This window comes from Neltuma alba, unplaced genomic scaffold, assembly GCF_004799145.2.
Source record: "Neltuma alba isolate B1F8T4 unplaced genomic scaffold, ASM479914v2 tig00011015_pilon, whole genome shotgun sequence".
Taxonomy (NCBI): domain Eukaryota; kingdom Viridiplantae; phylum Streptophyta; class Magnoliopsida; order Fabales; family Fabaceae; genus Neltuma; species Neltuma alba.
In genome coordinates, this window is record NW_021635768.1 from 20,882 (window position 1) to 47,313 (window position 26,432).

Sequence of the window (26,432 nt, forward strand, 5' to 3'; positions counted from 1 at the left end):
TTTATTTTAATTTTTCATCATAAATATTAAAATTATTTATTTAAGTTTCTTTCTAAATGGCTACAAAATATATTAAATAAATATTCTTTTCATCATATAATCTAAATTATCTAAGTTTTAGAGATTATAAAAATTATTTAAATTCATAATTTAAAATTTTTAAATAAAAATTTTGTTAGAAACATTTCTAACTTATTTATTCAATTATATATTTATTTAAAAAATAATTAAATTTCCATTCAAGTTTTTTTATGTTTACATTAACTAAATTATTTAATTTTCTATCCCAATATGATAAAAATATTAAATAGTTGATTTTAAAAATAAAAAGAATTAAGAAAAAGGAAAAAATTTAAATTTTTCAAAACTTTTTAACCAAAATTTAGGGATTTAATATTATGAAGGATAAATTAGTAAATAAAAGTAATTTTAATATAAATTTTAATTAAAAAATATCTTCATAAAATGTTCTTAGCGGAATTAATAGTTTAGATTAAATTGTATGTTTTCAAAATAAAAAAGAGGTTCGTGTAATTAGGATAAAATGTAAGGGAGGTTAGAATATTTTACTCTAATAATAATTTTTAATATTATTTTTGAAGTTATATAATTTTGGATATTATGGAAAAACACATGCGAGCCACTTTTGAATTGTAGGAACTAACAGATCTAAGGAGACAAAGTTAAGGGACCCGTTTAAAAAAAAAAAAAAAACCTAATTCAAAACTAAGATAACTCATAAGAACCTCCAAATTGGTTTTCCATTATTCTTCATTATTTTAAAAATTATGATTTTGATTTTCTTATCTATGCGTTGTTTATCAAGAAAGAAAGATATGGTTATGTAGTAAAATCATGGTTATCTGATTATCATAGATTTCAATTATTCAAAAGTTGGCCTTTGATCAGTACTAAAATAATAAATTAGTTAAGAAAAAGCACAAAGTTGAGATCTCAAATGAAAAATAGAATAAAAAATAAATCTTAAATCATTAATTTTTTAAAAATGTAATGAAGACAAATCATTGACTAAGAAAATTATAGACAAGACAGAAATTTTCTTGAGAAAATCACAAAAAAAGACCGTGAAATTAGAATTACAAATTGGGACCCATGACAATATGAGTACAGGTTTTGACAATAATAGTATATATTTTGACAACAAATTTTGTGAGCCAGTGCCTATACGTAATTTTTCTAATTTCACGGCCTTTTTTAAAAATTTGCCCCATTTTCTTTTGGCCGTATATCAAGCATTCTGACATGTAACAACTCAAATCCTCTTTGTTAACAATTAACACCACTGGTGTTACGATGTTCTCACAAAAATAAATCGATAAATTTATTTGGAAATAAGACATAAACCTATATATTATCACACTCTTATATACCATTCTCCCTTGGATTAATGAACAAATGCTGGTATCATTTTTTCAACCAAACAAGTGAAAACCAGAATAGGAGCTCCGTGTCTTCAGGACTAACTTTTCAAAAGTAATTTTATGTTGTTTGAAGTAAACATGTGAGGAGAATTTTATCTCAACCGAATATAAAAAGCTGAAAGCACTTTTTTTAAGAAGTGCTTTTAGGGTAATCCAAACACTTTAATAAGTGTGGGAAACTCGTTTAGGCAGCTGAAAATGGAACCACAAACACGGCTTATATTTATTATCACATGTCAGAAAGTCCACCCAGATTGTCCTTCCTATTTTGATGAATAATCTGTTCACAAGAGACATATCCAAGGACAGGACATTTTGGCACTAGAGCATAGCTTCTATTTAAAATTATCAACTTGACCTGCTTGCCATTTGTAGTTTTCAGTCAGTCAGTCAGTAGATTCATCTGCTTTCCATTCCGCTATTGCCAGAGTATGACGACCACCACAAGCGACCAGTTTGGCTATCCACCGTCCCTCGGCTGCATTTTCACGTACATTCTGCGGGGGTGGAATGTCAATGGGCACTTCCATTGGTTGACCAGTAGTCACTTTCCTCCCATAACCAAGACGGCCATGGTCACCACGACCAAACTGTAAGCAGTTAAGACCATTAACACAAGAACTTGAGCTCTTAAAAGTATCAAGATATGTTCCTGAGAAAGCGGTGAAATAAAGAGATAATATTAACAGTACTTACAGAAAATATTCGCCCATCACGGGTTAGAGCAACTGAATGAGTCCCTCCACAGGAAACCTGACCACAAACCACCAAATCAAATTTCATCTCAGGTTGAAAGGACGTTTAACCCAAAGTAACTGGTACACAGCGCTTCTGAAATTGTAAATTCACGATTCAGTTAATACGGATCACAATGATATCTCTCCATGGTGAAACATAAAGAAATCACTCAAATTAGGCTCTGGGCCAATTGGATCAAGGCAACTCTGCGGAGGTGTGGAAAGAACTAGAACACCACCAAAAAGGTTGAACTATGGCAAATGAAACAGGTTAGACAAACAGTCCGACAGCCTATGATAATTTTAAACTGAACGAGAGTACCAATTAAGAAGTCACGTGCACTGTTAATTGGTGGAAATTAATTAATTTGAATTTAATATATTAATTAATAATTAATAATCACTTACTAGTCAAGCATTATTTTCTGCACATTTTTAGGTCTGTTATTTTCCGTTTCCTAAGTCACGTGTTAGTGGGTCAGAATTTTAGGGACTCATGAGTCATTTTTCTGTCTATAAATATTGAGGATGACAGCATGTAGAAATAATCTGGAAATTAAATCAATATTTGTTTTTATCATTGGAGATTCTCCTCGGGTTTAATCAGTTGTATGAGTCTAAAGGTGCGTTTGGTAAGAGGGATTTGGAGGGAAGGAGAAGGAGGGAGAGGGATTTTGCTCATTTTCTCTTGTTTGGCAACCCAAAATTTGTAGGAGGGGAGGGCAAATTTCATAAAGTTTTCCCTCCTCTCCCCTCACAACCCTTCCCTCCAAAACTAGGGGGATTTGGAGGGAAAATATATGCTGTTATCTTCTTTTGATTAAATTGTCTATGGCTGCTTTTAATATTCTCATCCTATCCTTTCGCCTTTCTTCCTTGTCTCATCTCACCCAATGTTAAGTAAAAATTGTTAACTAACAGTGCCATTCAATGAGTTGCGCGAGTATATAATATATATATTTAGTTATTATTACATATGTATTATAATTATTATGGTATGTATACTCGAAGCATGATTATAACTTATAAATTATACTTTTATATAATAAACGTAATTTATTATTATATTTTATTAAACATTATGAAAGTAGGAATATAAAAACAACTAAAATAGAACAAGGATAAAATTGTCCATATAAAAATATTTTTCCTCCCTATCTTCCCTAAACCAAACAAAGTAATATTAAAATCTATCTCTTTCCTTCCCTCCTGATAAATCCAAATGAGGTAATATTAAAATCTCTCCCATTCCCTCACTTTCTATTCCCTCCATTAAAATCCCTCCTCTCCCTTCCCTTCCATTAAGCCAAACAGACCCTAAGGTTCTTGCTCATATTCCAGTAGAGATTTTCCTTCATCTTTATCAGCTTATCAAGTTGGATTCCGATTTCATATTTTAATGAGTACTTTTAAAGCCTATGGAGTCGGGATAGTGGCATTATGCAGATAGTACCTGTACAATATCTTCCCCAGCCAAAAGCTGAACCTTTTGGGGCACCATTTTACTGCTCTTGTCATTATCACCAAATCCAAGCCTGCCATGTTCCCCCCTTCCCCAGCCATATACCTGCAGTAAAGAATATGGTAAACTTACAGTTCATTGTCATTGATTTTCTGGTTACAAATCCAATATCCACTTTAACACATTGATATTCTGATTGCGTGCATTTTCCAGCAATGCATTATGCAAATCCAACATGTCTTAGTTCCATGATAAAAAGAAAAAAATTATACAAGAATAGATGTCTTAAGCATCTTCTATCTTCATTGATTGTTTACAGCTATTCAATGTCTTTGTTAAGGCTTCTGGTAACCAAAAAACTTAAACTAATAAATTCCAAAGAGGCCAAAACAAGGATCACCTCTCCTTCAACTGTCAATGCAGTTGAGTGCCATCCACCAGCCGCAATATCTACCTAAGATTGCAAACAGACAAGGAAAACAAATTAGTAAGATGTTTTATATATGAAGATTGATAAAAGCAAATACTTCAAGGTCAGCAATCAGCAGTTAACCAGAGTATTCAGGTTAAGAAAGAACCATATGGATCAAATTTGCATTGGGGGGGAAAGACTTTTGACAGGACTTTCCTGCATTGATTTGCGGCCACACATATTACTAACATTGGTGTGTGCATACATTTGATATCTAAGTTTATTCAAGAGGAACATCATAGTTCTTTCGACATGCCAAGTAGATATCATATTTCAACCCTACATTTCAACAAGACATTATTCATATTGCTTTAGCTTTACCAACTGTCGAGAGCAGTACCCCCCATTATTAAGTACCAAAGCATGGCACTTTCTCAATGTGTTGGTCATGCTACAGCATATCCCATATAAAATCCTCAGTCTGCAAGGGAGAACAGAATATACAAAAGGGTTCTGTTGATAATGTTTATCCCTAAAAACCCTCATCAACTGAGCCCCAACCCTTGTAAGTGGATATGACTTCATAAAGATTGGTTTGGGCATTACAAGTATCCAAAAACAATAAATTCTAAATCCACAAGAGACATAGCAATTAAAGAAAAAAAATATAAAATCAACAAGATTTTTCAGGATGAAACACAAACCAGAGTAAGTCCAGAAAGCCCTTGGACAGGAATAGGTTGTGATCTCGGTTGGGTATCTCCAGTACCAAGTTGTCCATATTCATTGTTACCCCAAGCCCATAACGTGCCATCCTCTTGAAGAGCCAAATTATGAAATGCCCCGACAGCAATGAGCCTAACATTTTCAAGACCTTGCACCCGAACAGGTACAGAAATCTGTTTTCTACAAGGTTAAGCAAAAAGTTTAGAAGTTAGTACACGAGATAGACTATTAATTGCAGAAACTGCAGAGAAGTAAGTGAAATAAGATGAGTAAAATATATATATATATATATATAGCCATGTTTTATAGAATATTTACATGTCACCAGGTGGCCATGGCTGACCCCAAGTCCAAACTTGCCCATTTTTTGTAAGGACAACTGAGTGAGTTCCTCCTGCAGCTACCTGAGCCCAAGCGATCAGGAATAACGTCAGACACCAGTCCAGCAAAAGCCAGGACACAGTATATGTGAAAAACGTGCTAATAAAGATAGAAATGAAGAAGTTACGATGCTAATCCTGATAAATGCACCCATTCAACCATACAATACAATAAACTTTTGTTATAATTTACTCTGAAGGAAAGACTGACATTATCAGATAATGCTAACGCATCTCAAATCTTATTCACACTATTCCAATGATACTGCGTACTAAATGTGCAACTACTATTCTTAAGAGCCTTAAACGAACATTTTGATTCATATAACTCACAAATAGCATGATGATTGGATCTTCACTTATGGCCCGTCTGGTTCATTGAATTTGTTGTAATGGGATGTAATGTAATGAAAGGGAATGGAATGTAACGCAACATGGATTACATGAATGTGTTTGGTATGCTATACAATGGAATTCATTTTTTTTAATTTAATTAAAATTAAATAAGAGTGTAAGGACAAAATTATCCCTAGCCAAGAAAACCCTCTTCCCTCAGCCCATCACCCTCCTCCCTTTGTCCACCGTCGGCGGCCTCCTCCTTTTGTCCACTGTCGGCATCACAAAACAGCAATAGTTGCTATTTGGAATAGGAAACAGCTCTTTAGATTTGCAATATAAAGGAACCAACAAGAAGCATGCTCATGGATGAGAAGCACGCAAGGATTACATAGGCTTGAGCAAACTCTTCACAACCTTTCCCTCGTGGCTTTGGACTTGGAATAACAATTGTGGTCTTCAAATTTGAGCAAATTATCCATGGATGAGAAGCACGCAAGGAGGTTGAGGTCATGACTCTGATTTAGACGATGCGGTGTCGTCGTTAGCAGAAGAACGCAAGTGAAGATTGCAGCTGATGTGTTTCCCAGGATGTAGCCACACAATGACGAGGATGAAGGGCAGAAAAGTCAAGAGTGGATTCAGGGTAGTGGTAATGGAGATTACATAGGTTTTTTAAGGTAATTCCTATTACAGAGTTTAAGGGAATGATGATGCTATAATGTAATACCTATTATATTACCTTGGATCAACCAAACATTGGAAACGTGGGATTGGATTAGGATTACATGTGATCTCCTTTCATGTAATCGAACTAAACAGGCTCTTAATTTCATATGGTGGAAGCCACACATGTGCTGCCATGTCATAGCAGTTCTATGGTGGCAGGTCCCATTTATGCCATGTGATTCTGCTATGGAGAATATCATTGACAACACTGGCTATACATTCATTGTTGTCTAAGAAAACAAGAAAAAATTTTCTTTACTGTGTTAAACAACGAGCAACTTAAACACCTAAGGAATATAACAGTATTAAGTTAGGTAATCTAAGAAATATACATAATTATTGACTACGAAATGCAATACACAGAACTATACTACCCTCAGAAAGAAAGAGGACTGTTCCTTTCCACATGGGACTCAGCCAACACCAACGGCATTGACATGTTGAAGTTACCTGACGAACAACAAGTTTAGGGGCACAGCGCTGAGGGATCACTATATCTCTCCTTAAAGGTCTACCAGTGTCGTCCTTCCGCTCAGGTTCTTCACCACATTGCCCATATTCATTTCCACCTGAAACCAATGATATTCAATGTATTGAATATATAATATAAAAGTATAAAACATAGACATTGATGCAGATATAGCATATAATATGATACAGACACCTCATGGGGGAAAAAAAAAATCCAAACTGTCTAAGTGAAACTTGAAGCATTCATTGTGTCAAATATAGATGTATAACTCTAGCACGTTGAATATGGACATAACTCCAATTTTTTTTAAAGTGTCTGTGTCATGAACCCTAGATTGTGGCTAAGGTTTATAGTAAGGCAGGGAAGTAAACTAAATTATGAAACAATCCAGAAAAGGAATTAACCAGGGAATTAACAAATTGACTCGGACCAATTGAGGGGAGAAAACAGTGGAGAAAAGACAGGAATCTAATTGTTTGACCTCCGGGAAATGATTGAGGTAATTACAAGGCATATTGCTTGATTTTATGCTAAATATTTTGTTGGGTTTAAAGAACTGAATGCATGGTGATCAAAGCAGCCTTGGGGAGAGGCTAGACCCTCAAAAGCCACAGTCCCCGCTGTAATCTGGAAGTACTATTTTTTCTGTAATTGCTAGATTTAATAAAACCACCACCTTATACTTTCTGAATGGGAGCAGCTTGCGGTACTTGCTTGAGAATAATAAACAGACAACAGCGTTTGATCACCATGCTTCATACATAAAATTTCATTGACACTTTCTTAGTCTTGAAAAGCTAAAAGCAAAACAACGAAATGCATTCTCCCATCTTCAAATTTATATATACATTTTTTTTAAATTCCAAAGAACTTTTATTTAATCCACAATCAATTTTGTCTAACACTTTATTCAACAAAAGAAAGGGGAACAGAAAAGATGAGAAACTCAATACATGGTGGAATAATAGAAGCAAACCGAGGAGAAAGAAGGGAGAAGAAAAGAAATTCCATCAGAAGGATATACCTAATTAAACTTCTATGAAACAAAAGGTTCTATCCCACACCAAGCCAGCATTTAAAACTGTGTCTTTGTGTCTCTAGGGACATGCCAGATTAAAACCCTATAATTCCTCCCAAATCCTTAATCCATGAAATAATTATGTCAGCTTCCCTGAGGGTGTAAATCCTCCACACTAAGCCTCTTAAGCTTATGCGCTTAAAGTGTCGATGTATAAGAAATGTAGTTATCATCATATAGACTCATGGATCACAAAATTTACAATCCCGTGTATTCTCACCACCCCCCCGCCCCAAAAAAAAATCCCACACACACACATCATACAGATGATATAGAATACCCCAGGCGTAAGCTCGGCCTTGATCATCAACAGCCAGACAGTGCCACCCACCAATCGCCGCCTGTCATCCGAAAAGAAACCCACAAGTTAATTACACCAATAATAATTGTAAAACACCATTACACAAGGTTCATATATCCAGTTAATTAAAACAAGGTAACGATAATAACAGAATACCTGAACAATTTTAACATTGGCAAGTGCTTTGACCTGGCTGGGAATATTTTCAGTTTTGGTTTCAGGAGGGTGTCCGAGTGTTCCTCTCTGGTTCCAGCCCCACGTAAATAACTACATAAAATACACCCCAAGTTCAACAAAATAAACTCAGACACCGTGATAACAAATTTTCAGAAACGCCTTCTCAGAGGCAATCAAGCTTTGTGCGTATCCAAGATTGGAGCAAAGCAGAATATAGCAAACATGGAAGAACAAGGGAAAAGAAAAAAACCTTGCCGTCTTCACATATGGCTAAAGAGTTTCTACTACCCGCAACGACCGAGCGGACATTATGGGACTCGAGAGCTCTGACAACGCAGACCCATTCTTTCTCTTCATTGTTGCCGATTCCTAATTGGCCATCTTCCCCAGAGCCCCTGAAAGGGGGAAAAAATATCGGAGTAAACAACTGTTACGCATGCATAACCAGAAAAGTACAAGCATGCAAAGCACGGGGGCACAACCAAGCAATGATTGCGGAATCGGGAGCCATGAGAGAGAGAGAGAGACTAGGGAGTGTAGCTGAAGAGAGCAGAAAGGAAGCTTTCTGGGCAGTGTTGGGTGAGCGTGTGAGCTGCGAACCGAAGGCGCACTCAATGACAGCGAATAGGATGTGGGAGCACGCGTGAGTGGAAATGAGAAACGTGGGTCTTGACCTTAAACGATGTCGTCGCATAGGGACGGTCGTCTGTCACAGCCACGTCACTCAATGCAACGCTTTTCCCAAAACAAGGTCTTCAATTTTTCAAGGGAGAATTCCAGTCAAGGTCCGTAGAAGAGAATTTATACCAGTGAATCTTAAAACATTCTGAAATATCATTGTAGGATCAAGGAATCAAATTGAAATTAAAACTAAGAATAAGATTACAATAATACCCCTCACTTTATTTTTTAAAAAAATAAATATTAATGGACGCAACTGTTCTAGCCACCGGAGGTCGGAGGTTCGGCTATCGGCGCTCCGATGGCCGCCGTCGGAGGCTAAACCTCTGATAGCCATTATTATAGCTCTGGTGGTTAGAGTTTTTTTTTTATATAAAAAAAAAGTGGCCAAGCAAAGGTTTGAACCCATAACCCCTTAGCACACCAAAAGTAATGTAACCACCAAACCAAATAAACCATTCAATTATATGATGCAAATAAAAACATATATAAGAAAACAAACGTAATTGTCCAAATATAAGTGAATAAGTAAAATTAGACGATTTACAAGTGAAATTCAGTGATTTACAACAAAAATTAAGCAATTTACAAATAACATAACATAATAAAATTCACAATCCCAAATACAAGCGTTTAAGTACAAATGAGTAAGTAAAATTTGAACATTTACAACAAAAATTTATGAATTTACAGCCCAAATTTAGCTATTCACAAAAAACACAAAAGAATTTATAATCCAAAATGTAAGTGTTTGAGTATAAATGAACAAGTGAAATTCAGCAATTCACAACAAAAATTTGGCAATTTACAAATAACATAATAGAATTCACAACCCCAAATACAAGTGTTTAAGTGTAAATGAACAAGTGAAATTTGAAGATTTACAACAAAAGTTTATGAATTTACAAGTAAAATTCGACAATTTACAAGTGAAATTAGATAACTTACAAGTGAAATTTAGCAATTTACAATAAAAATTTGGCAATTTACAAATAACATAATGGAATTCACAACCCTAAATACAAGTGCTTAAGTGTAAATGAGCAAGTGAAATTTGAAAATTTACAACAAAAGTTTATGAATTTACAAGTGAAATTCGATAATTTACAAGTAAAATTCGACGATTTACAAGTGAAATTCAACGATTTACAATAAAAATTAGGTAATTTACAAATAACATAATAGAATTCACAACCCCAAATGCAAGTGTTTAAGTGTAAATGAGCAAGTAAAATTATCGAATTTCATTTGTAAATCCACAAACTTTTGTTGTAAATCTTCAAATTTCACTTGCTAACTTATACTTAAACACCTGTATTTTGGATTGTGAATTCTATTATGTTATTTGTAAATTGTCAAATTTTTGTTGTAAATTACTGAATTTCACTTGTAAATTGTCGAATTTGACTTGTTTACTTATACTCAAACACTTATATTTTGGATTGTGAATCCTTTTGTGTGTCTTATGAATAGCTAAATTTGAGTTGTAAATCTATAAACTTTTGTTGTAAATCTTCAAATTTCACTTGCTCATTTGCACTTAAACACTTGCATTTGGGATTGTGAATTTTATTATGTTATTTGTAAATTGCCTAATTTTTGTTGTAAATTGCTGAATTTTACTTGTAAATCGTCTAATTTCACTTGTTAACTTATACTTGGATAGTTGTGTTTGTTTTTTATATATATTTTTATTTGCATCATATGATTGAATGGCTTGCTTGGCTTGGTGATTACATCACTTTCGGTGTGCCAAGAAGTTATGGGTTCAAACCTTCTCTTGGCCACCTTGTTTAAAAGTTTAAAAAAAACTCTGGCCACCGGAGGTCCAACCTGCGATGGTGGCCACCTGAGCGCTGGTGGCCGGACCTTTGACCTCCAGTGGCCGGAACAATTGCATCCATTAATATTTATTTTTAAAAAAAATAAAAGTGAGGGGTATAATTGTAATCTTGCTCTTAGTTTTAATTTCATTTTGGTCCCTTAGTCCTGCAATGATATTTCAGAATGTTTTCGGGGTTGACTGATATAAATTATCTTCTGCTGTCCTTAATTGAAATTTTCCCATTTTTTAATGGATTAATGTGCACAAAAATTTTGAAATTTAATATTATCTAAAATTTTAAAATCATAATGGCCAAATTTTTTTTTAAAGTAATAACAATTTTGTCTTCTTTTATTAAAAAAATTAATATTAATCATTAAAATAAATACATTAACCATTCACATGTTTGATAGCGAGAGACAAAGTTACAAACTTACAATGATTTAAAATTTTTAAGATAATACTCCTCCGGTCCTTATTATAAGACCCAATTTGACTTTTTATTTGGTCCTAATTATAAGACCCAATCCATTTTGTCTCTTATATTTATGTATTTTTTTCCAAGATAATCCTTCTAATAATGATAGTTTTAGCCAATATACTTAATTAGCAAGGATATTTTAGGAATGACAACACTTATTTATTATAAATAACCAACTTAACTTACTTCCTTAATCTCCTCAAATAAGTTAATTAGGTCTTATAATTAGGACCGGAGGAGTACTAAACTCAAAAAAGCTGTTAAATGTTCAGTACTCTTAAATAAAAAAAATTCAGAAATAAAATTGGAACTTAACTCTTTTTTAATTATTAATTCATTTCATGCGCCGAATTAGATAAGAAAATAAAAAAATATCCAATTATACGGGAAGGATAATTAATCTTGAGTATAATACAAATAAAATGTTGGAACTTGATTTTGAAAAAATCTCAAAAAAATAAATGTTAAGTTTCAAAATTCTAAATCAAATTATTATATTGGTAAAAAAAATGACTACACTCAAAAAGTAAATGATAATGCATTTTTGTAGTAATTCTTGATTTAGAATTTTGAAATTTAACAGTTATTTTTTTTGGATTTTTTCTTGGGAAAATGACAATAAAATACCACCTGAATTTCAAAAAGACAAATAAGGCACCTGAATAAGCAAAATGACATATAGGGGACTGAGTACCAATTTGGAATTCAGATTTTTGGCCAAAAGACCAAAATGCCCTGTCTGAAAGTGAGAGGAAGGAGAGAGGAAGACACTGATGAAATACGGGAAGGAGAGAGGAGGAAGACGCTGATGAAATCGGGAAGAAGAGAGGAAGGAGAGAGGAAGACGCTGATTTTCGATGGGTTCCCACAGCTTAAAATGTTATTGCCTAGCATTTCTCTAAAAAATTTTGGTTCTGTCTCTGTTCTTCGCATAAAACCATTTTCAGAGAATGTGAAGCTGTGGAAAGATGAACTTGTGGGAAAGATGAAGCGAAAATCAGAAAACAATGGCAAGCAATTACGTAACGTAACTGCTGTCATATGCCTGCTGGTTTTTGGTAAATCCCACTACGTGAATGGTAAATTTCACTATACATGTAGTTAATTATGAAAGTTAATAGTTCAATGTTTATTGTGACGTACTTCAAATGCACGTTCACTGAATGATTTATTTATGCTTATAAGTTGCCTTTCCGGTGAAAACAGGTTTACAAAACCCATTAAAGAAGTAGTTACTTTCACTATAAAAGTTGTAAATCCCAGTATATGTTTTGTAAAATTCAACGTGAAATTTTATTAGTTTTTACAAACAAGTTGTTTATCTCCTGAAAACATGTTGCAAAACCCATTAACAAAGTAGTCACTTTCACTACAAAAGTTGTAAATCACAATATGTATTTTGTAAAATTCATAATTAACTACATGTATAGTGAAATTTACAACCACTATAGTGAAAATGACCACTTCTTAAATGGCTTTTGCAATCAGTTTTCAGGGGATGGACAACTTGTTTCTAAAAACCAATAAAATTCCAAACTGAATTTTACAAAACACACAGTAATATTTACAACTTTTATAGTGAAAATGACCACTTCTTAAATGGCTTTTGCAACCAGTTTTCAGGGGATGGGTAACTTGTTTCTAAAAACCAATAAAATTCCATACTGAATTTTACAAAACATAGAGTGATATTTACAACTTTTGTAGTGAAAATTATCACTTCTTAAATGAGTTTTGCAACCTCTTTTCAGGGGATGAGCAACTTGTTTCTAAAAATCAATAAAATTTCACACTGAATTTTACAAAACACACAGTGATATTTACAATTTTTATAGTGAAAATGACCACTTCTTAAATGGCTTTTGCAACCAGTTTTCAATGAATGGGCAACTTGTTTGTAAAAACCAATAAAATTTCACGTTGAATTTTACAAAACATATACTGGGATTTACAACTTTTATAGTGAAAGTGACTACTTCTTCAATGGGTTTTGTAAACCTGTTTTCACCAGAAAGGCAACTTATAAGCATAAATAAATCATTCAGTGAACGTGCATTTGAAGTACATCACAATAAACATTGAACTATTAACTTTCATAATTAACTACATGTATAGTGAAATTTACCATTCACGTAGTGGGATTTACCAAAAACTAGCAGGCATATGACAACAGTTATGTTACGTAATTGCTTGCCATTGTTTTCTGATTTCCGCTTCGGTTCACTCCCTCTCACACTACAAATCCTTTTTCCCACAACCAAAATCAACAATCTCTACAAAATGGTGATGCGAAGGAGTAAGATAATAGCATTTCCAACATTCTTCTTTCCTTCTTCCCGCATTTCATCAGCGTCGGTCTTCCTCTCTCCTTTCTCTCACTGCGTCGGTCTTCCTCTCTCCTTTCTCTCACTTTCAGCGTCTGTCTTCCCGCATTTCATCAGGGCATTTTGGTCTTTTGGGCCAAAATATGAATTCCAGATTGGTACCCAGTGCCCTATTTGTCATTTTGCTTATTCAGGTGCCTTATTTGTTTTTTTGGAATTCAAGTAGTATTTTATTGTCATTTTCTCTTTTTTCTTTTATTTTTTTGAAATTTTTAAATTGATTGAATTAGGTCAATCCCAACTACTATCTTTTACATTTGACTCAAGGACTACATTTTTTTCACTAAAAAAAAAGGACTACATTTCTTTATCACTAATTTGGTCGTAATTTTTTATAGTGAAAACACATAACTATTTAATGTTTTCTTTTTAAAAAAATTTGGATAAAACATGTTGAGTATGCCCCATGAATAAGATGAAGAGGAGGATACATTTTCGGTCAACAAGAAGAAGAGTATATATTTGACGCGTTTCACCGAAGAAAACATCAGAGAGAATGCCACGGCAAGCCCTCCACTGTAATGGCTTCACCCCTATTTATAAGTTGCTTTTTATATTTTTACATAGATTAAAAAAAATTAAATTTTATTAACTTTTATTTAAAATTTAATAAATTTTTTATTTTATCTATATTTAATATATATTACATCTCATATAAACAAAGTTAACACAATAATAAATGAGGGATAAAAATTGACAAAAAAATAAATAAAAGATAAAATTATATATTATATAAAAAAATTTCTCAATACCCCATAAATAGAATAAAAAATATATTTTTTCTGTCCTATAAATAATACAAGAGGAGTTCCTCACTTTGCCTTTGTTGCATGAACATTTTTTGTTCAGCCACATAATAAATGAGATACTTGTCTATGTTAGTAAAACTCCTAATTTTTTTAATACATTTATCAAAATAATATTAAATGTTATTCCAGTATTGTTAGGTTGCATTGAGAATATTTTTTCTAACTTATTCTGCAAAGTTATAACAATTTTGTACTCCCCTTAATCCTTCATATAAATTACTTTCTAAAATATTATTTTCGATTTTTAATATAAGATTTTGCATTGTAAAATAGATCTTAGTACTATATGCAGTAGTATTTTTGTAGTCATAGATATGAGTCAATTTTTTGTTTGCACAATTATGGAAAAGATTAACACATTGAATTTTTTCCCTTCACAAATACCTTATTGATTGTGTTGTTGAAAGAGATAATATAAGAAAAAGTAAAATATACATTTAGTCATTTAACTTTATACAAGATTTTGGTTTATCAATTAACTTTAAAAAACATATATTTGGTTCTTTAATCCTAAAATCATTAGACTTAAACGATAATTATTTATAATAATAATGCTTGTTCTAAAAATTAAACTTACTATATTAATATTTGAGAATATTTTATCAGCATTTAAGATATTAATATTATCATTTTTGTTAATAATTTTAGGATTAAATAACTAAAAGTATACTTTTTAAAGTTAAGAGATCAAATTGAAACTCTTTATATAATTAAAAGACTAAATATATAATTAAGCCTGTAAGAAAAAACATTAATTATAACCAAAATAACAGTTTTATACTCATCATATAATTATTTAATACATTTAATAAACATAAAATATTTTAATTAAAATAAGTAGAATTATATATATATTTTATATTTTCCCCTTTTCCTAGTAATAGCTCCTTGCCTCAGGGGGTGTTTGGATAGAAACCAAACCATGGTTTCAGAAGTACTTTTACGGATTACGAAGTAAATATGTGGAGGAGGTTACCTCGTTTTGCGGAAAAGTGATTCTGAAACCTAGTTTTGGTTTTGCCAAACACCTCTCAGACTCACAGACAAACCCAGCAACACGAGGCGTCCCACTTTTCAGACACTCGATATCAAGGAGCACTGAATCGTTTCAAGCTCTCGGATTATTCTCTCAAGCGTAATGGGTTTCGTACAAGAGGCGCGCGATAATCACGTCAAGAAAAAAGTTGAAGAAGGTACTGCACTAGTCGTGTTTTTTAAACCCTAAACCACTATTTGGTTACTGAGGAAGTTGTCATGAAATTATTACGAATTCAGAGATGCACGGGTTTCGGGGTTTTTCACATTTTACCTTGTTCTTACCTGGAAAAATTGAAAGTTGTATCAATGCAATTACACCGCACATTGGTTTTGGGTGCTTTTTTTACTGAATTCAACATAAAATTCTTGTGACGTGAGAAGGCACGTGAAAATTTGACTTTGCTGTGCAACTGTACTCTTCAGTTATCATTTATAAGTGTGTTGATGATTTCCTGTATCAACAATTTGCCAGCTTTACGCAGCAAAATGAAGCAGAAGGCACTAAAGGAATGTGATCATTACACCGCAAAATATGCTCAATGTGCTTCAGGGAGAACGATTTCAGTTGTTTGGCAATGCCGCAAACAAGCTAAAGAATTGAATGATTGTCTTCATCGATTGTAAGTTCTGTTATTATGTTCATCAGGCTTTTAATTAAAAGCTTTGATTCTTACAACAAAAACAGGTTCTTGAAAAATGAAATTCAATTTTGGAAGGCAAGTGATGAAATCGGAGTTTGATATGTCAGTGAAATCGGGTAGGCCGTTAGTTCAGCAATTACAAGATTAAGGTGGTGTTTCAAATTGACATTGTTGATTATTTATGTTCTAACTGGCCAAACTTCTAACATTAAGAAAAATTATATTTGCGCTTATTGCATGGGCGCTTTTGGTATTGGTTTTGGAGGAATGGAGATATTTTAAGGCTCTTTGTTTTCTGTACAGCTGTTGTGGGATAAATTGTATATATAACTTCTCTCCTTTTGCACCTTGTATTTTTAAGGAAACCATCCCATCGAGTATACTGAGGATTGATTGCCCCCACCTCATTTTTGGCTGCCTTTGCTTTGGGGAATATCTCTTAGAACTTCTACTACAAGGCAAATGAAAAGACATAACTAGGCTTACCCTTTCATACGTGCAACAATGAGTTAGGTTCATATATACAAGTTTTCAGTATTTCTGCTCCAAGATATATAAGCTGACTACCATTCCATTTTGTTTCGGCATAACATGTTGACCCTAAATTTGCTTACATAACTTTATTATGGAAATCCACTGAATGCCATAGTTGTCAATAAATATAGTTGCTTTTATGGAAGATGTAAGGAGAAAAGTAGTGTTCAAAGACCATACACAAAGAGACACACACACGTGAGATCAAGGTTTCAAGTTAATTATCATTGCTATTTATTTCTTATTGATTGAAAATATCAAGATTATTGATCTTATTGCTATACACCAGTTATATGTTAGATCTTATTTTCCATGGACTAGAATGAGTAACCAAACTTGCAAAGATTAACATCCTACCCTTTCGGATGTAAGTAATAGTCTTCCCAGCCTCATTCATAAAGTAAATGTTTCTTGAGGAAAATGCCACAGTCACTTGCCAGTCAAGGCAATGTTTTTGGATATAGTTTCCAATATCAGTCGCCGATCTCATATGGCTGACAATAAACCTCCCAACTCACTCCTGAGTCCAGACTAAAGGGAATCCAACCAATCTTCTCTAACCACTGTCCTCTGTGCAGCACTCACCAGAATCCTAAAATGAGAGAAGAATCAAAGATAGTGTCGCTGATACTAGAAGGACTAGATTGGTTCAGAGTTATATGGCCAACCGAGAAAGTGAAATAATAATCAATGTCACCATCCTAAAATCAGAAATTTAGGATATGGTATATTTGTTTCTTTTGAGACTGTTCTTATCAATTGCTTTTAGTGTAATGCTTCAGGGTGACTATGGATGTGGAGTTGATTTCCTTTTTCTTTTTCAAATTTTTTGTTCTTTTCCCAGCACTAATGATGCTGTTTTAGAGGAAATGAAGAAAGAATACATTCTACAGCACAGCAGTGAAGGCTCTGCAAGAATATAGATTTGATTTCATTGGGGATTGGCCTAATCATTGAGCAACTGTTTCTACAATTGTTCCACAAAGCATCCGCCAAAAACGTGTCATCAATGGATGACTCTTACATTCTAGTTCTTCAGAAATGTAGAATGAGCCCTTCATCATCTCAGTGGATCCACACGCTTGAATTTTCTTCGAGTTTTGTACTAAATGAAGAAAAACTTGTACGAATTTTGCAGATTTATGGCATGGATTTTTACTCGCCACCTGAGATTGTTGAGGAATTCAATTTGGGTTATTTGGTAGTGAAGAACGAGATCGTATTTTGCGTTTCTGACTCTAAATGGGCTGCTTTGCTCCATTACAACGGTACAGTGTCAAAAAATTAGTAAACCAATATGTTGAGATCGAGATAAATCAGTGGGTAAATTGGTAAGGAGCCTTGTAGGGTATCTCTCGCGTAGAAGCCACACCGGAAACTTGTCGTCTTTGTTTCCAAGTTTTGAACTCCGCAGAATTTAACTCATTGCGTTCTTAATTTTATGCAAACTGACACTAAAGCACCTTGAGAGTAGCAGATCGTAACAAAGTATACTGTTTTCTAAAAACACGTCATTTGATCATTTACCAAATGTACAAATCTTTTTTTTTTTTTTACCAGCACCAAATGTACTAATCTATCTTTAATATGATGCTAAACTTAAACTGTTTTATAGTTTATTATATTTTGGGGTTAAATAAAGTGTGGTATCATCAATGACCTCCAATTTAAGTAGTTCATCAATTCATCTTGTGTATACAATTGAAAGGTTGGTGCCCACACGATGTAATGTAAAAAATATTTGGATAGAAATAAAACTATGATTTTGAAATATTTTTACAGTGTACTTAATATATAGAGGAATTAATCTCGATTTTAAAAAAATGTTCTTTAAAAACATTTTTGAAGTTACCCAAACATCTCTTGACACATCGCGTAATATAGGTTGTTAATTGGTTATTTGTTTCCTAAGCACATCGCATAACAAGAGGCGCGCCTAGTACGTCGCACAATTTCCCGTTCCTCGGCGCCACAAGAACTGTTAGCAGCTGTTTTAACTTCTTGATTATTATGTTGACATTTTAATGACAAAACATTATTGTATAGGAATAATTTCGGTAAAAATTGTAACATTTGCTAGAGGATGACAAATAAAAGCCTAGTTAATACTAAATTAAAACCTGTCACATCTTAAATTTCCAAATTTAGTACTCATGTTCTCTATGTTTCAACACCCCAAAAAAAATAAATCAAATTTAGTGATAATCTGGTTGTCACTCTCCCTTTTTGCCAGCCCTTGAAAGGTAAACTCTCTGATTTTCTTTCAGCCCTTCCAATCCTATTAATAAAATCTTATCCATTAGTTTTTAATACTTCAAATTTTAATGAAACACTTTAAACACTATCAAAACCGCCGCTTGAATATCTCTTTCGTTATCCCTCCCTCCCTCCCTCCCTCCCTAATAAACAAAACCAAAGATAAATTTTGAGAAGGCGTAAAACTTTAGTGATTTTAACTAATTTACTTAATTATAGGGAAGTAGTCAACAAGGTCTTATAAATAGGTAGGAGGGAATAACTCATTAGATAAACAAAAGTTAGCAAAGACACTTTGTTGGTCGTAACACAGCCCCGGGATGAAATTAACCGTCCCTCCGCGCACAAGGGCTCGCTTGACTATGATGCAAAGAGTTCAAAAATTGAGTCTATTTTCAACCAGTAAACATGTATAAAGGGGTAATATTTGTTAAGCACAATACAGCTACATAATCTACAAAAATCACTGATTGTATATTTCAAAACGCATGATGAACCAAAATTCACCCGCAACACATATATATTACGATGTCCACGAGGAATAAAAATAAAGGGCAAATAAAGCAATTAGAGCAAGAAAAGCACTCCGGTTCACTTTCAGGGCAAGTACCAGAGCAAATTGTTGCCTCCCCTCAAGCAGGCTTTCTCATATTGCGGCCCGCTCTAATCACTTCATCCACCAATAGTAATTGAGAAGCAATCACTGGCCTGTAGATCATAACAAAGCAAGCATGTAACAGAAACATTATAAGAAGGTAGTTGCCCTCCTTAATTAAATTTGAGGATTACAGTGTAAGGTGATGTGGATAACGGACACAATTATACCAAGACTAAAAACAAAGCTAAGGCAGGCAAAATTAGTAACAAAGTCCTATAAATCTTTCTTCCCCTGATGCTTTTGTGTATATATAGAAAGAGAAAAGGCATTGATTGCCAGATATTAAGGTCCAGATATTATACCCTGAGTTTATGATTTGGCGCTTCACAGAGTAGTTGTCAAAAATGCCCTCCATTTGGGGGTCTATTGGTTCTCCTGTGTGTTGATTCAATCCCACCACATTTCCTCTGTCATGTTCTCCCTGCAAAAAATTCAAAGATTGTATAACAACACCATTCTGTTGTGAAATTTGCATAATGAAATGTATTGATGCTGCGTACCGTAAGAGCAATGATCACATCTTGGGTGTCAAGTCCTGAGTTGTCAGCAAGAGTCTTAGGCACCACAAGAAGAGCATCAGCAAAAGCCTCAACACCAAGTTGTGCACGCTGTTTCAAGTTTTATAAATCTTTCTCAGAATAGGTAAGAGAAAATTACAAATCAAGAGGGAAACAAATGAAAAATTCCTATTACCCCTTGAATTGTTTTCTTAACTTCATTCACTAGATATTGCCTGGCAGCAACTTCAAATGCACCAGCCCCCTGAACAAAGGTGAGAAAATCCAATGTAAGTCCCAGGAACACCATAACAATATTTCACAAGTACCATAACAGTAAAAGATGCAAGCCGTGGTTCTGAATTGAGGATATATTAATCAACAATTTTCAAGACCACACTAGTGAAGAAGGTCGGTAGTAGGACTGGTATTGCTTGTGCTCACTATTGACTTCTAAAAAATAGATGAACGGATCTGATCCAGCATAGCTCTGATACTTACAACTCTGGCAAATACATTTAGTAAACTATTTCAACAAGTTTCAATTTATCTCAATAAAACCAGTACATTATTTCCTAGTCCGCTTTCTGCTACGCCTATAACTCAGTTGAAGATAAGCCAGCTTCAGATTCCACATCAATCTTCCTCTCCTTAGATCATAAGTGTAATAAGGAATAACCCATAAAATCATAGTAAAACTGAATTTCAGGATCTCATGTTTGTTTATACAAAGATTTCCCAACCAATATTGTCATCTTCGGGGCAACTCATCCAACGTAAAAATTTAGGTCTCAGAATTAAGGTTTAACCATTCTGTCCGCAACTTACAACAGTAAGCTCAAATCAGAACAAACAATGGAGTCACTTGATAAAATGACAGGAATATGCATCAGACCCTAAAAATTCATTAAGACGCTTTTGTAATAATTCATCATAAACTTATACTCACTAAGACAACAGCTTCATCTTCTATGGTATTCTTCACTGCTCTCAAACCATCACGAACAGCATCTTTAATCTGAGCAATAGTATGGTCATTGGGACCTGCCCATTACAATAGCAGTGAAGATAATCTCGTCAACCCAACAGAAATGAAGTGATAAAATACACAATGTACAGGAAATATCCTTGGAAAAGACTGTCATAATCCTGACTCAATCATTGATCTAGTTAGGAGATGAGGTTCATGGTTCAGAGATCAAACAGCCCAAACAGATCTATATACAGTCAATAACCAATGTATATTTTACATGGTGTTTATTTTAATAAGGTAGATTAATATTTAGTAACTTAGGTTACGGTTAATTATACTTCAATAAAATGTTCATTCAAGTTCACTGGTCTCCATGATTCTCACTAGGAGAAGCAGCAGGCCACCTCGACAATCCATATCTCGTGGGTTTCAAATCTTTCTGCACCAACTTACACGTCACCCAAAATTCCCAAGTTTGTGCACCATCCAACTAAGCTTGTCCTGGATGGTGGTCTTGGAACATGGATAGTTCGTGTCAGTTTAAGGTCTACTTGGTTGAACCAGCCAGATTGTTAACCAATTCTCAAGCAAGGTGGTGGATGCATAACAACAGAAGCAGTTGGCCAGCTAGCTGAACCATTTACCAATTAAATCAGGTGATCTAATATGGTTTAAAAAGCTAACTAAAATCCTATGAGAAGCACCTAATTTGGTTTCAAAAACAAAATATATTTACCATTTACCTTTAATCAAGATTGTACATGAATGAGGATTCTTCACATTCTCTACAAATGTATATTTTTCTTCACCAAGGACATGCTCATACACCAATCCCGCCCAACCAAGACATTCAGGAGTCAAATCATCTACAGAGTTAACAGCCTCTCCTCCACAAGCCAAAACCAATCTCTCCATGTTTCTCCTCTTTGCCCTCCGAAGGGCAATTATCTGAAGAAACCCACCAGACAAAGAACATTAATAATCCAGCTATATATCCAACACATGATCATATTTTAAAAGCAAGTTATGCACAAAGTACTGAAAAATTTTTTCACGTGACAATATAAGAAATAGCATAAATACAGAGAAAAACATAATAGTATGTGCCATACCCCTGCCCTGGCAAGAAGGTCCAGTGATGGAGGATCAATTCCTTTCTGATTGATGACAACAAAGTTGCTATCATTACCAGAACATACCTGCATTTGTTATGCGTATGGAGGCAACGTGAGAAATGTACAGAGATAAAATTACTATAATGCTCTCTAACAAAACAACATACAACCATCGAGTGTAAAGTGCATAACGATCATTCTAAAAGAATATCTTTTACCTACCTTATTTTTCAGTTCAATAATTTTTTTAACTTTTTCATCAACCTGGCGCCTTTCAGCTGCAACCATATTCTCTCTTTGTTCAGCATTTGAGTAGAAAAAACCTGCATTTATTTCACTGGCAGGAAAAAGTTTCAACATCATTATGCTAACAAACTATATCCAACAGATGTGACAAACTCACAAGGGTCTGATAAAAAGTAAAACATCTTACAACAGATATATACTTCTTCTCATGTTAACAAAGTTTCCCAGATTTACCTCTTATCATACTCCAAAGACACATTGCACGTCAATATATAACAATTCTCCGCACGCCGCTTCATATCAGGGTGCCTAGAACCATGATCAAGAACAAGACCCTCAACCTAGAAAAACCATGAGTGAACTGAATAATTAAAATCAAAAGATTAAGAGTATTTAATGCATGCAAGACATAAACTAAACAAATGAATTCAGCATTATCAAAATCGAATTAGAATTCAACTAGATGCATGTGAAATTGACAGCATTCATGTGAAGTAGTTGAAATGCAATTGAAGCGAAGAGAAATCCTACAGTATACGCCACTCAGGCAAAATGTAAAAAACTGAGTGGTCAAGGATTTATTTCTTTGAAAGATAAAAGAACTCTTGAGAAAATTGAGGGATTTTTAAAAAAAAAAATCAGCGCAAAAGTGATGGAATATAAAAATGATATATTTTGAGGAAACCTAAAGAAGGAAATCTATCTTACTTTTATATTATTACTTCCTGTTTTTACTTTATTTAGCAAGTGGTTTGTTAACCATTATATGGTCAAGGAGGGCTGCAAGTGGGATGTTTGCTTCAGCAAAAGGAACCTAATATTTTATTTTGTTTTAATGTTACCTTCATAAGAAGGAAACCTTAGCAGTAGCTTCTATAAATAGCCTTCATGTAACTCATGTAAAGAAAGACTTTGATGAATGAATATTATTATGTGATCTCTCTCCCCCTCCCTGCGTCTGTCTCTCCCTCCCTTCAAATTCGGTTCACTCTCCCTCCATTCTGGCTATTTCTCACTTTTGTTTCTGTTTCTCCCTCCATTCTTCTTTGTTTCTGCACTCTTCCCCCATAATCTCTCTCTGTTTTTATCATTCTCCCCAAAATCGCCTCTGGTGCATTAGATCTGAGAGTGTGTGTGTGTGTGTTACATCAAAATGTTGAATAGGCAGAAGTGCAGGGCCAGTCTCTCATTCCCTCAGAATATCCAGAAGACACACTCATTTAAAATAAAAATAAAAGAAAAAAAGACAACACTTAGGCCGAATACTAAAACAAAGCTGCAACTAAAAGCAATAACTACCCATTAAAAAACAAGCATTTAGCCTTAGCATAAGCCATACACACAAAACACAAACAATTCTGCATGCCATGGGCAAAACCAAGTCAATTGAACATTAAACAAATAAAAAACTCAGTACAGATTAATGAATATACTAAACATACCAAGCGTGTGTCTACATCAAACTTGTGCCTCATGTGCATAATCTCCACCATAAACAAATCAATTGCTTCCTCAGGCTTCCGGATGCATAGAACCTGCAGTGCGAAAAGAAAAGTCATGCCACAACAAATTGTAATTAAAGGTAGACCACATATAAATGCCACCATCTCCAATAATACTCACCGAATTAACGACTATATCAGTCAATTGATCAGCTAGTGCCTCATATAACTGCCAAAAAGGAAAACATAGAAAAGAAATAGAATACAAGCTGAGTAAATCATATATCCAGCACTTGTTTGTTCATTGTCAGTATTACTGAAGTAAAACCAGTTTTCCATTAGAACAAACTAAAATAAAATACGATACCTTTGTCCTAAGGGTTGTTCTTGCAACCATCCTGAGAATCTCTTTGTCAGGCTCATCACCCATCACAACAGGAGTCTTAAATTTTTCAAGGAATTGTAGAGTTGCTCTTTTTGCAATCTCAAAACCATCAACCAAAACACGCGGATGCATACCTGGAATAATCATATATCTCATGCATACAGGTTTCAAGGCTATAGAATACAAACAATTAAAATGTTCATCATCTACTCTGAGAATTGGGAAGATCTAGAGGCCATTGCTATCCAATAGTCGGGCTGGAGAAGGAAAACTCCCACGAAAGCCTAAAAATTTTAGGGAACCCTGGCCTTCAGCGGGAAGTAAAGAATCTACAAGAACCTAGAAGATAAAGACGTGTCTTTCCTGCAAGGAAGTAACAGACACATAGTGGGGGTGCAACTGCTAGACTTGCACGGATAGAGACACAAGCTTAAGAGAGAAAAGCTTGAACTAGAATACTAGATCAGGACTTAAATACTCAAACTTCTTTGCCACTCAGCAGTTGAAATATGGGCATATGATCACTGACCTTCATCTATATAACGCTCTGATTGTTTCATAAGTTCCCCAATAAAGATCACAGTAGAAGTTGTGCCATCTCCACTAATGTCATCTTGGGCAACAGCTGTCCTAGCAATCATGATTGCTGTTGGGTTTTGAATTTGCTGTTCCAATAAATGAAGGAAAAATTTATATAGAGGATTAAAAATTCAGCAACATGTAAGTGGCAACAACTTTTCAGCCATGCTTGGTAGAGGTCAAAACTGAGAGGAAACTTAAGTTAATACAGTTTTTGCATTTCTCGTTTCCATGTAACTTTCCAGCAAGAAGAATTATTTACATTAATTTTTAATCTATAAAGTAAAGACAAGTCAGACACTTAAATTAGACACAAACCTTCATGTCACACATGCATAAAGTCATAAACACGTTAAGTTTTGTTGTTCTTATGTCCATGTTTCATTGCGTGTTTGTTTCGGTATACATGCTTCCTAGTTATCAATATTTAGACTCCTACTAACAAAGGTTAGCCAATCCTATAAAAAATTCATCCAATAAACATAGAATATTTGAAAAAACCTTAGGGTTGAGCGTGTAACTCCCCACCACATCAGTGGATGTAATAGTTATAAAGAATCAATGATAAGGCCAATATCAAACCGCATGAAATATATCATTCGAAAAGGTGTAAACAAAAAGTCCTCCATTCAAATCTTCAACGCCTACAATTCCCAGGACTTCATTTGCTTCAACAAAAACCGAGCAGAAAATATAAAGGGTGGGTGGGAGAGAGACAAACATAAAAATTATACATGAGATCTATGCCCATTACTATTGGACAACTTCAAGAACCACATAGTATGTCTTGTAAGACCAACACTTATTCATCGGAAGCCCCAACACCAAAAACAAGTACTTAAATTAATAAATTAGTTCTAAACGCACTCAAGGAGAGGCGGGTGAGCACAGAAAACACTAAAAACAGATCAATATACTGCCGCCTCCTCATAATATTAGATCGAAAAGGTAAGACGTCATCATATTAACAGGCAGCAAGTAGCAACAGAACTCCCAGAGAATATCGAACGAACTCACCATTTCTTTCAAGAGAGTGTTCCCGTCTTTAGTGAGCTTAATGTCCCCAGCCCCACCAACCAACCTGATTCAAGAGAGACGTTGCAATGATGTGAACTAAAACAAGTAAAAGAAGAAGCATCGAATCAAAGGACAAAAGTAAGGGAAACAGTGGCAGTACATTTTGATGGTTCCTTTGGGACCGAGGTTGGTCTTGAGGACATCCTGCAAGCCCTTGGCGGCATTGATGTTCATGTGCAATGCCGCCGATTTGTTAAGCACCTCGGCATTAGGGTTCAGCACTCGCAGGGACATGTTTCCAGCGAAGGTGAACCACACGCACTGAGAAGTGAGAAGTGCAGAGAGAGAGAAACAGTTTACCGAACGAAACCACAGAAGCAAACCCTAGTGAGGAAGAGAGCAGAGGGTTTTAGAGCCTTCTAGTTTTTCAAATAACTCAAAAATACCTGTTTGGAAATAGGCAAAATGCTGGTAGGAATATGGATTCTATCGAAAGGAGAGAGCAATTTTCCCTCTTAATATTCCCGCTCTTAGTTATCTAGGAAGAATTTTATGCATACACATATAATTATGCATACACATATAATTACATTATATAAATTGATTATAAATTGTTGGC

At 34.3% G+C, this 26,432-nt stretch overlaps 3 protein-coding genes across 5 annotated transcripts; 1 reads left to right on the forward strand and 2 right to left on the reverse strand.

Annotated features, from left to right (window-relative positions):
* Positions 1 to 1,521: 1,521 nt before the first annotated feature.
* Positions 1,522 to 8,866, reverse strand: LOC114760740 (ultraviolet-B receptor UVR8). Its single transcript, XM_028950033.1, has 11 exons — positions 8,735 to 8,866; positions 8,503 to 8,647; positions 8,232 to 8,342; positions 8,055 to 8,115; positions 6,675 to 6,793; positions 5,098 to 5,183; positions 4,758 to 4,959; positions 4,042 to 4,095; positions 3,633 to 3,746; positions 2,139 to 2,195; positions 1,522 to 2,032 (listed from the first exon to the last, which is right to left on the reverse strand). The coding sequence occupies exons 1-11, from the start codon at positions 8,761 to 8,763 to the stop codon at positions 1,829 to 1,831; spliced, it is 1,182 nt and encodes a 393-aa protein (XP_028805866.1). The 5' UTR covers positions 8,764 to 8,866; the 3' UTR covers positions 1,522 to 1,828.
* A 6,621-nt stretch (positions 8,867 to 15,487) lies between these two features.
* LOC114760743 (uncharacterized protein DDB_G0275933-like) lies at positions 15,488 to 17,808 on the forward strand. 3 transcript variants are annotated; one of them, XM_028950036.1, is made up of 3 exons: positions 15,488 to 15,625; positions 15,943 to 16,090; positions 17,490 to 17,808. In XM_028950036.1, exons 1-3 carry the CDS (start codon positions 15,571 to 15,573, stop codon positions 17,566 to 17,568), a joined length of 282 nt encoding a protein of 93 aa, XP_028805869.1. In that variant the 5' UTR covers positions 15,488 to 15,570; the 3' UTR covers positions 17,569 to 17,808. The 3 variants fall into 3 exon arrangements, with proteins under 3 accessions (XP_028805869.1, XP_028805870.1, XP_028805868.1); XM_028950037.1 differs by having other exon boundaries at positions 17,510 to 17,592; XM_028950035.1 differs by lacking the exon at positions 17,490 to 17,808 and adding an exon at positions 17,224 to 17,483.
* A 1,463-nt stretch (positions 17,809 to 19,271) lies between these two features.
* Positions 19,272 to 26,197, reverse strand: LOC114760734 (T-complex protein 1 subunit zeta 1). The gene is made up of 15 exons (XM_028950025.1): positions 25,974 to 26,197; positions 25,814 to 25,877; positions 24,747 to 24,882; positions 24,200 to 24,351; positions 24,014 to 24,061; positions 23,833 to 23,925; positions 22,625 to 22,731; positions 22,367 to 22,481; positions 22,142 to 22,228; positions 21,773 to 21,977; positions 21,006 to 21,100; positions 20,253 to 20,321; positions 20,060 to 20,167; positions 19,862 to 19,980; positions 19,272 to 19,609 (listed from the first exon to the last, which is right to left on the reverse strand). Exons 1-15 carry the CDS (start codon positions 26,105 to 26,107, stop codon positions 19,534 to 19,536), a joined length of 1,608 nt encoding a protein of 535 aa, XP_028805858.1. The 5' UTR covers positions 26,108 to 26,197; the 3' UTR covers positions 19,272 to 19,533.
* Between the last annotated feature and the right edge of the window lie 235 nt (positions 26,198 to 26,432).

Bases quoted from the DNA above. Each gene is read 5' to 3' on its own strand.
- LOC114760740 (XM_028950033.1), bottom strand. From the start codon at position 8,763: ATGGCTCCCGATTCCGCAATCATTGCTTG. The intron at 6,794-8,054 runs GTATTCTATATC...CATTGGTTTCAG, and splicing joins AGGCCGAGCTTACGCCTGGG to GTGGAAATGAATATGGGCAA. The intron at 2,196-3,632 runs GTACTATCTGCA...GTTTGTGGTCAG, and splicing joins CTGGGGAAGATATTGTACAG to GTTTCCTGTGGAGGGACTCA.
- LOC114760743 (XM_028950035.1), top strand. From the start codon at position 15,571: ATGGGTTTCGTACAAGAGGCGCGCGATAATCACGTCAAGAAAAAAGTT. The intron at 15,626-15,942 runs GTACTGCACTAG...ACAATTTGCCAG, and splicing joins CAAGAAAAAAGTTGAAGAAG to CTTTACGCAGCAAAATGAAG. The intron at 16,091-17,223 runs GTAAGTTCTGTT...TCCTCTGTGCAG, and splicing joins AATGATTGTCTTCATCGATT to CACTCACCAGAATCCTAAAA.
- LOC114760734 (XM_028950025.1), bottom strand. From the start codon at position 26,107: ATGTCCCTGCGAGTGCTGAACCCTAATGCCGAGGTGCTTAACAAATCG. The intron at 25,878-25,973 runs GTACTGCCACTG...CTCTTGAATCAG, and splicing joins CCCAAAGGAACCATCAAAAT to GTTGGTTGGTGGGGCTGGGG. The intron at 20,322-21,005 runs GTGAGTATAAGT...ACCTTTGTTCAG, and splicing joins AAGATGAAGCTGTTGTCTTA to GGGGCTGGTGCATTTGAAGT.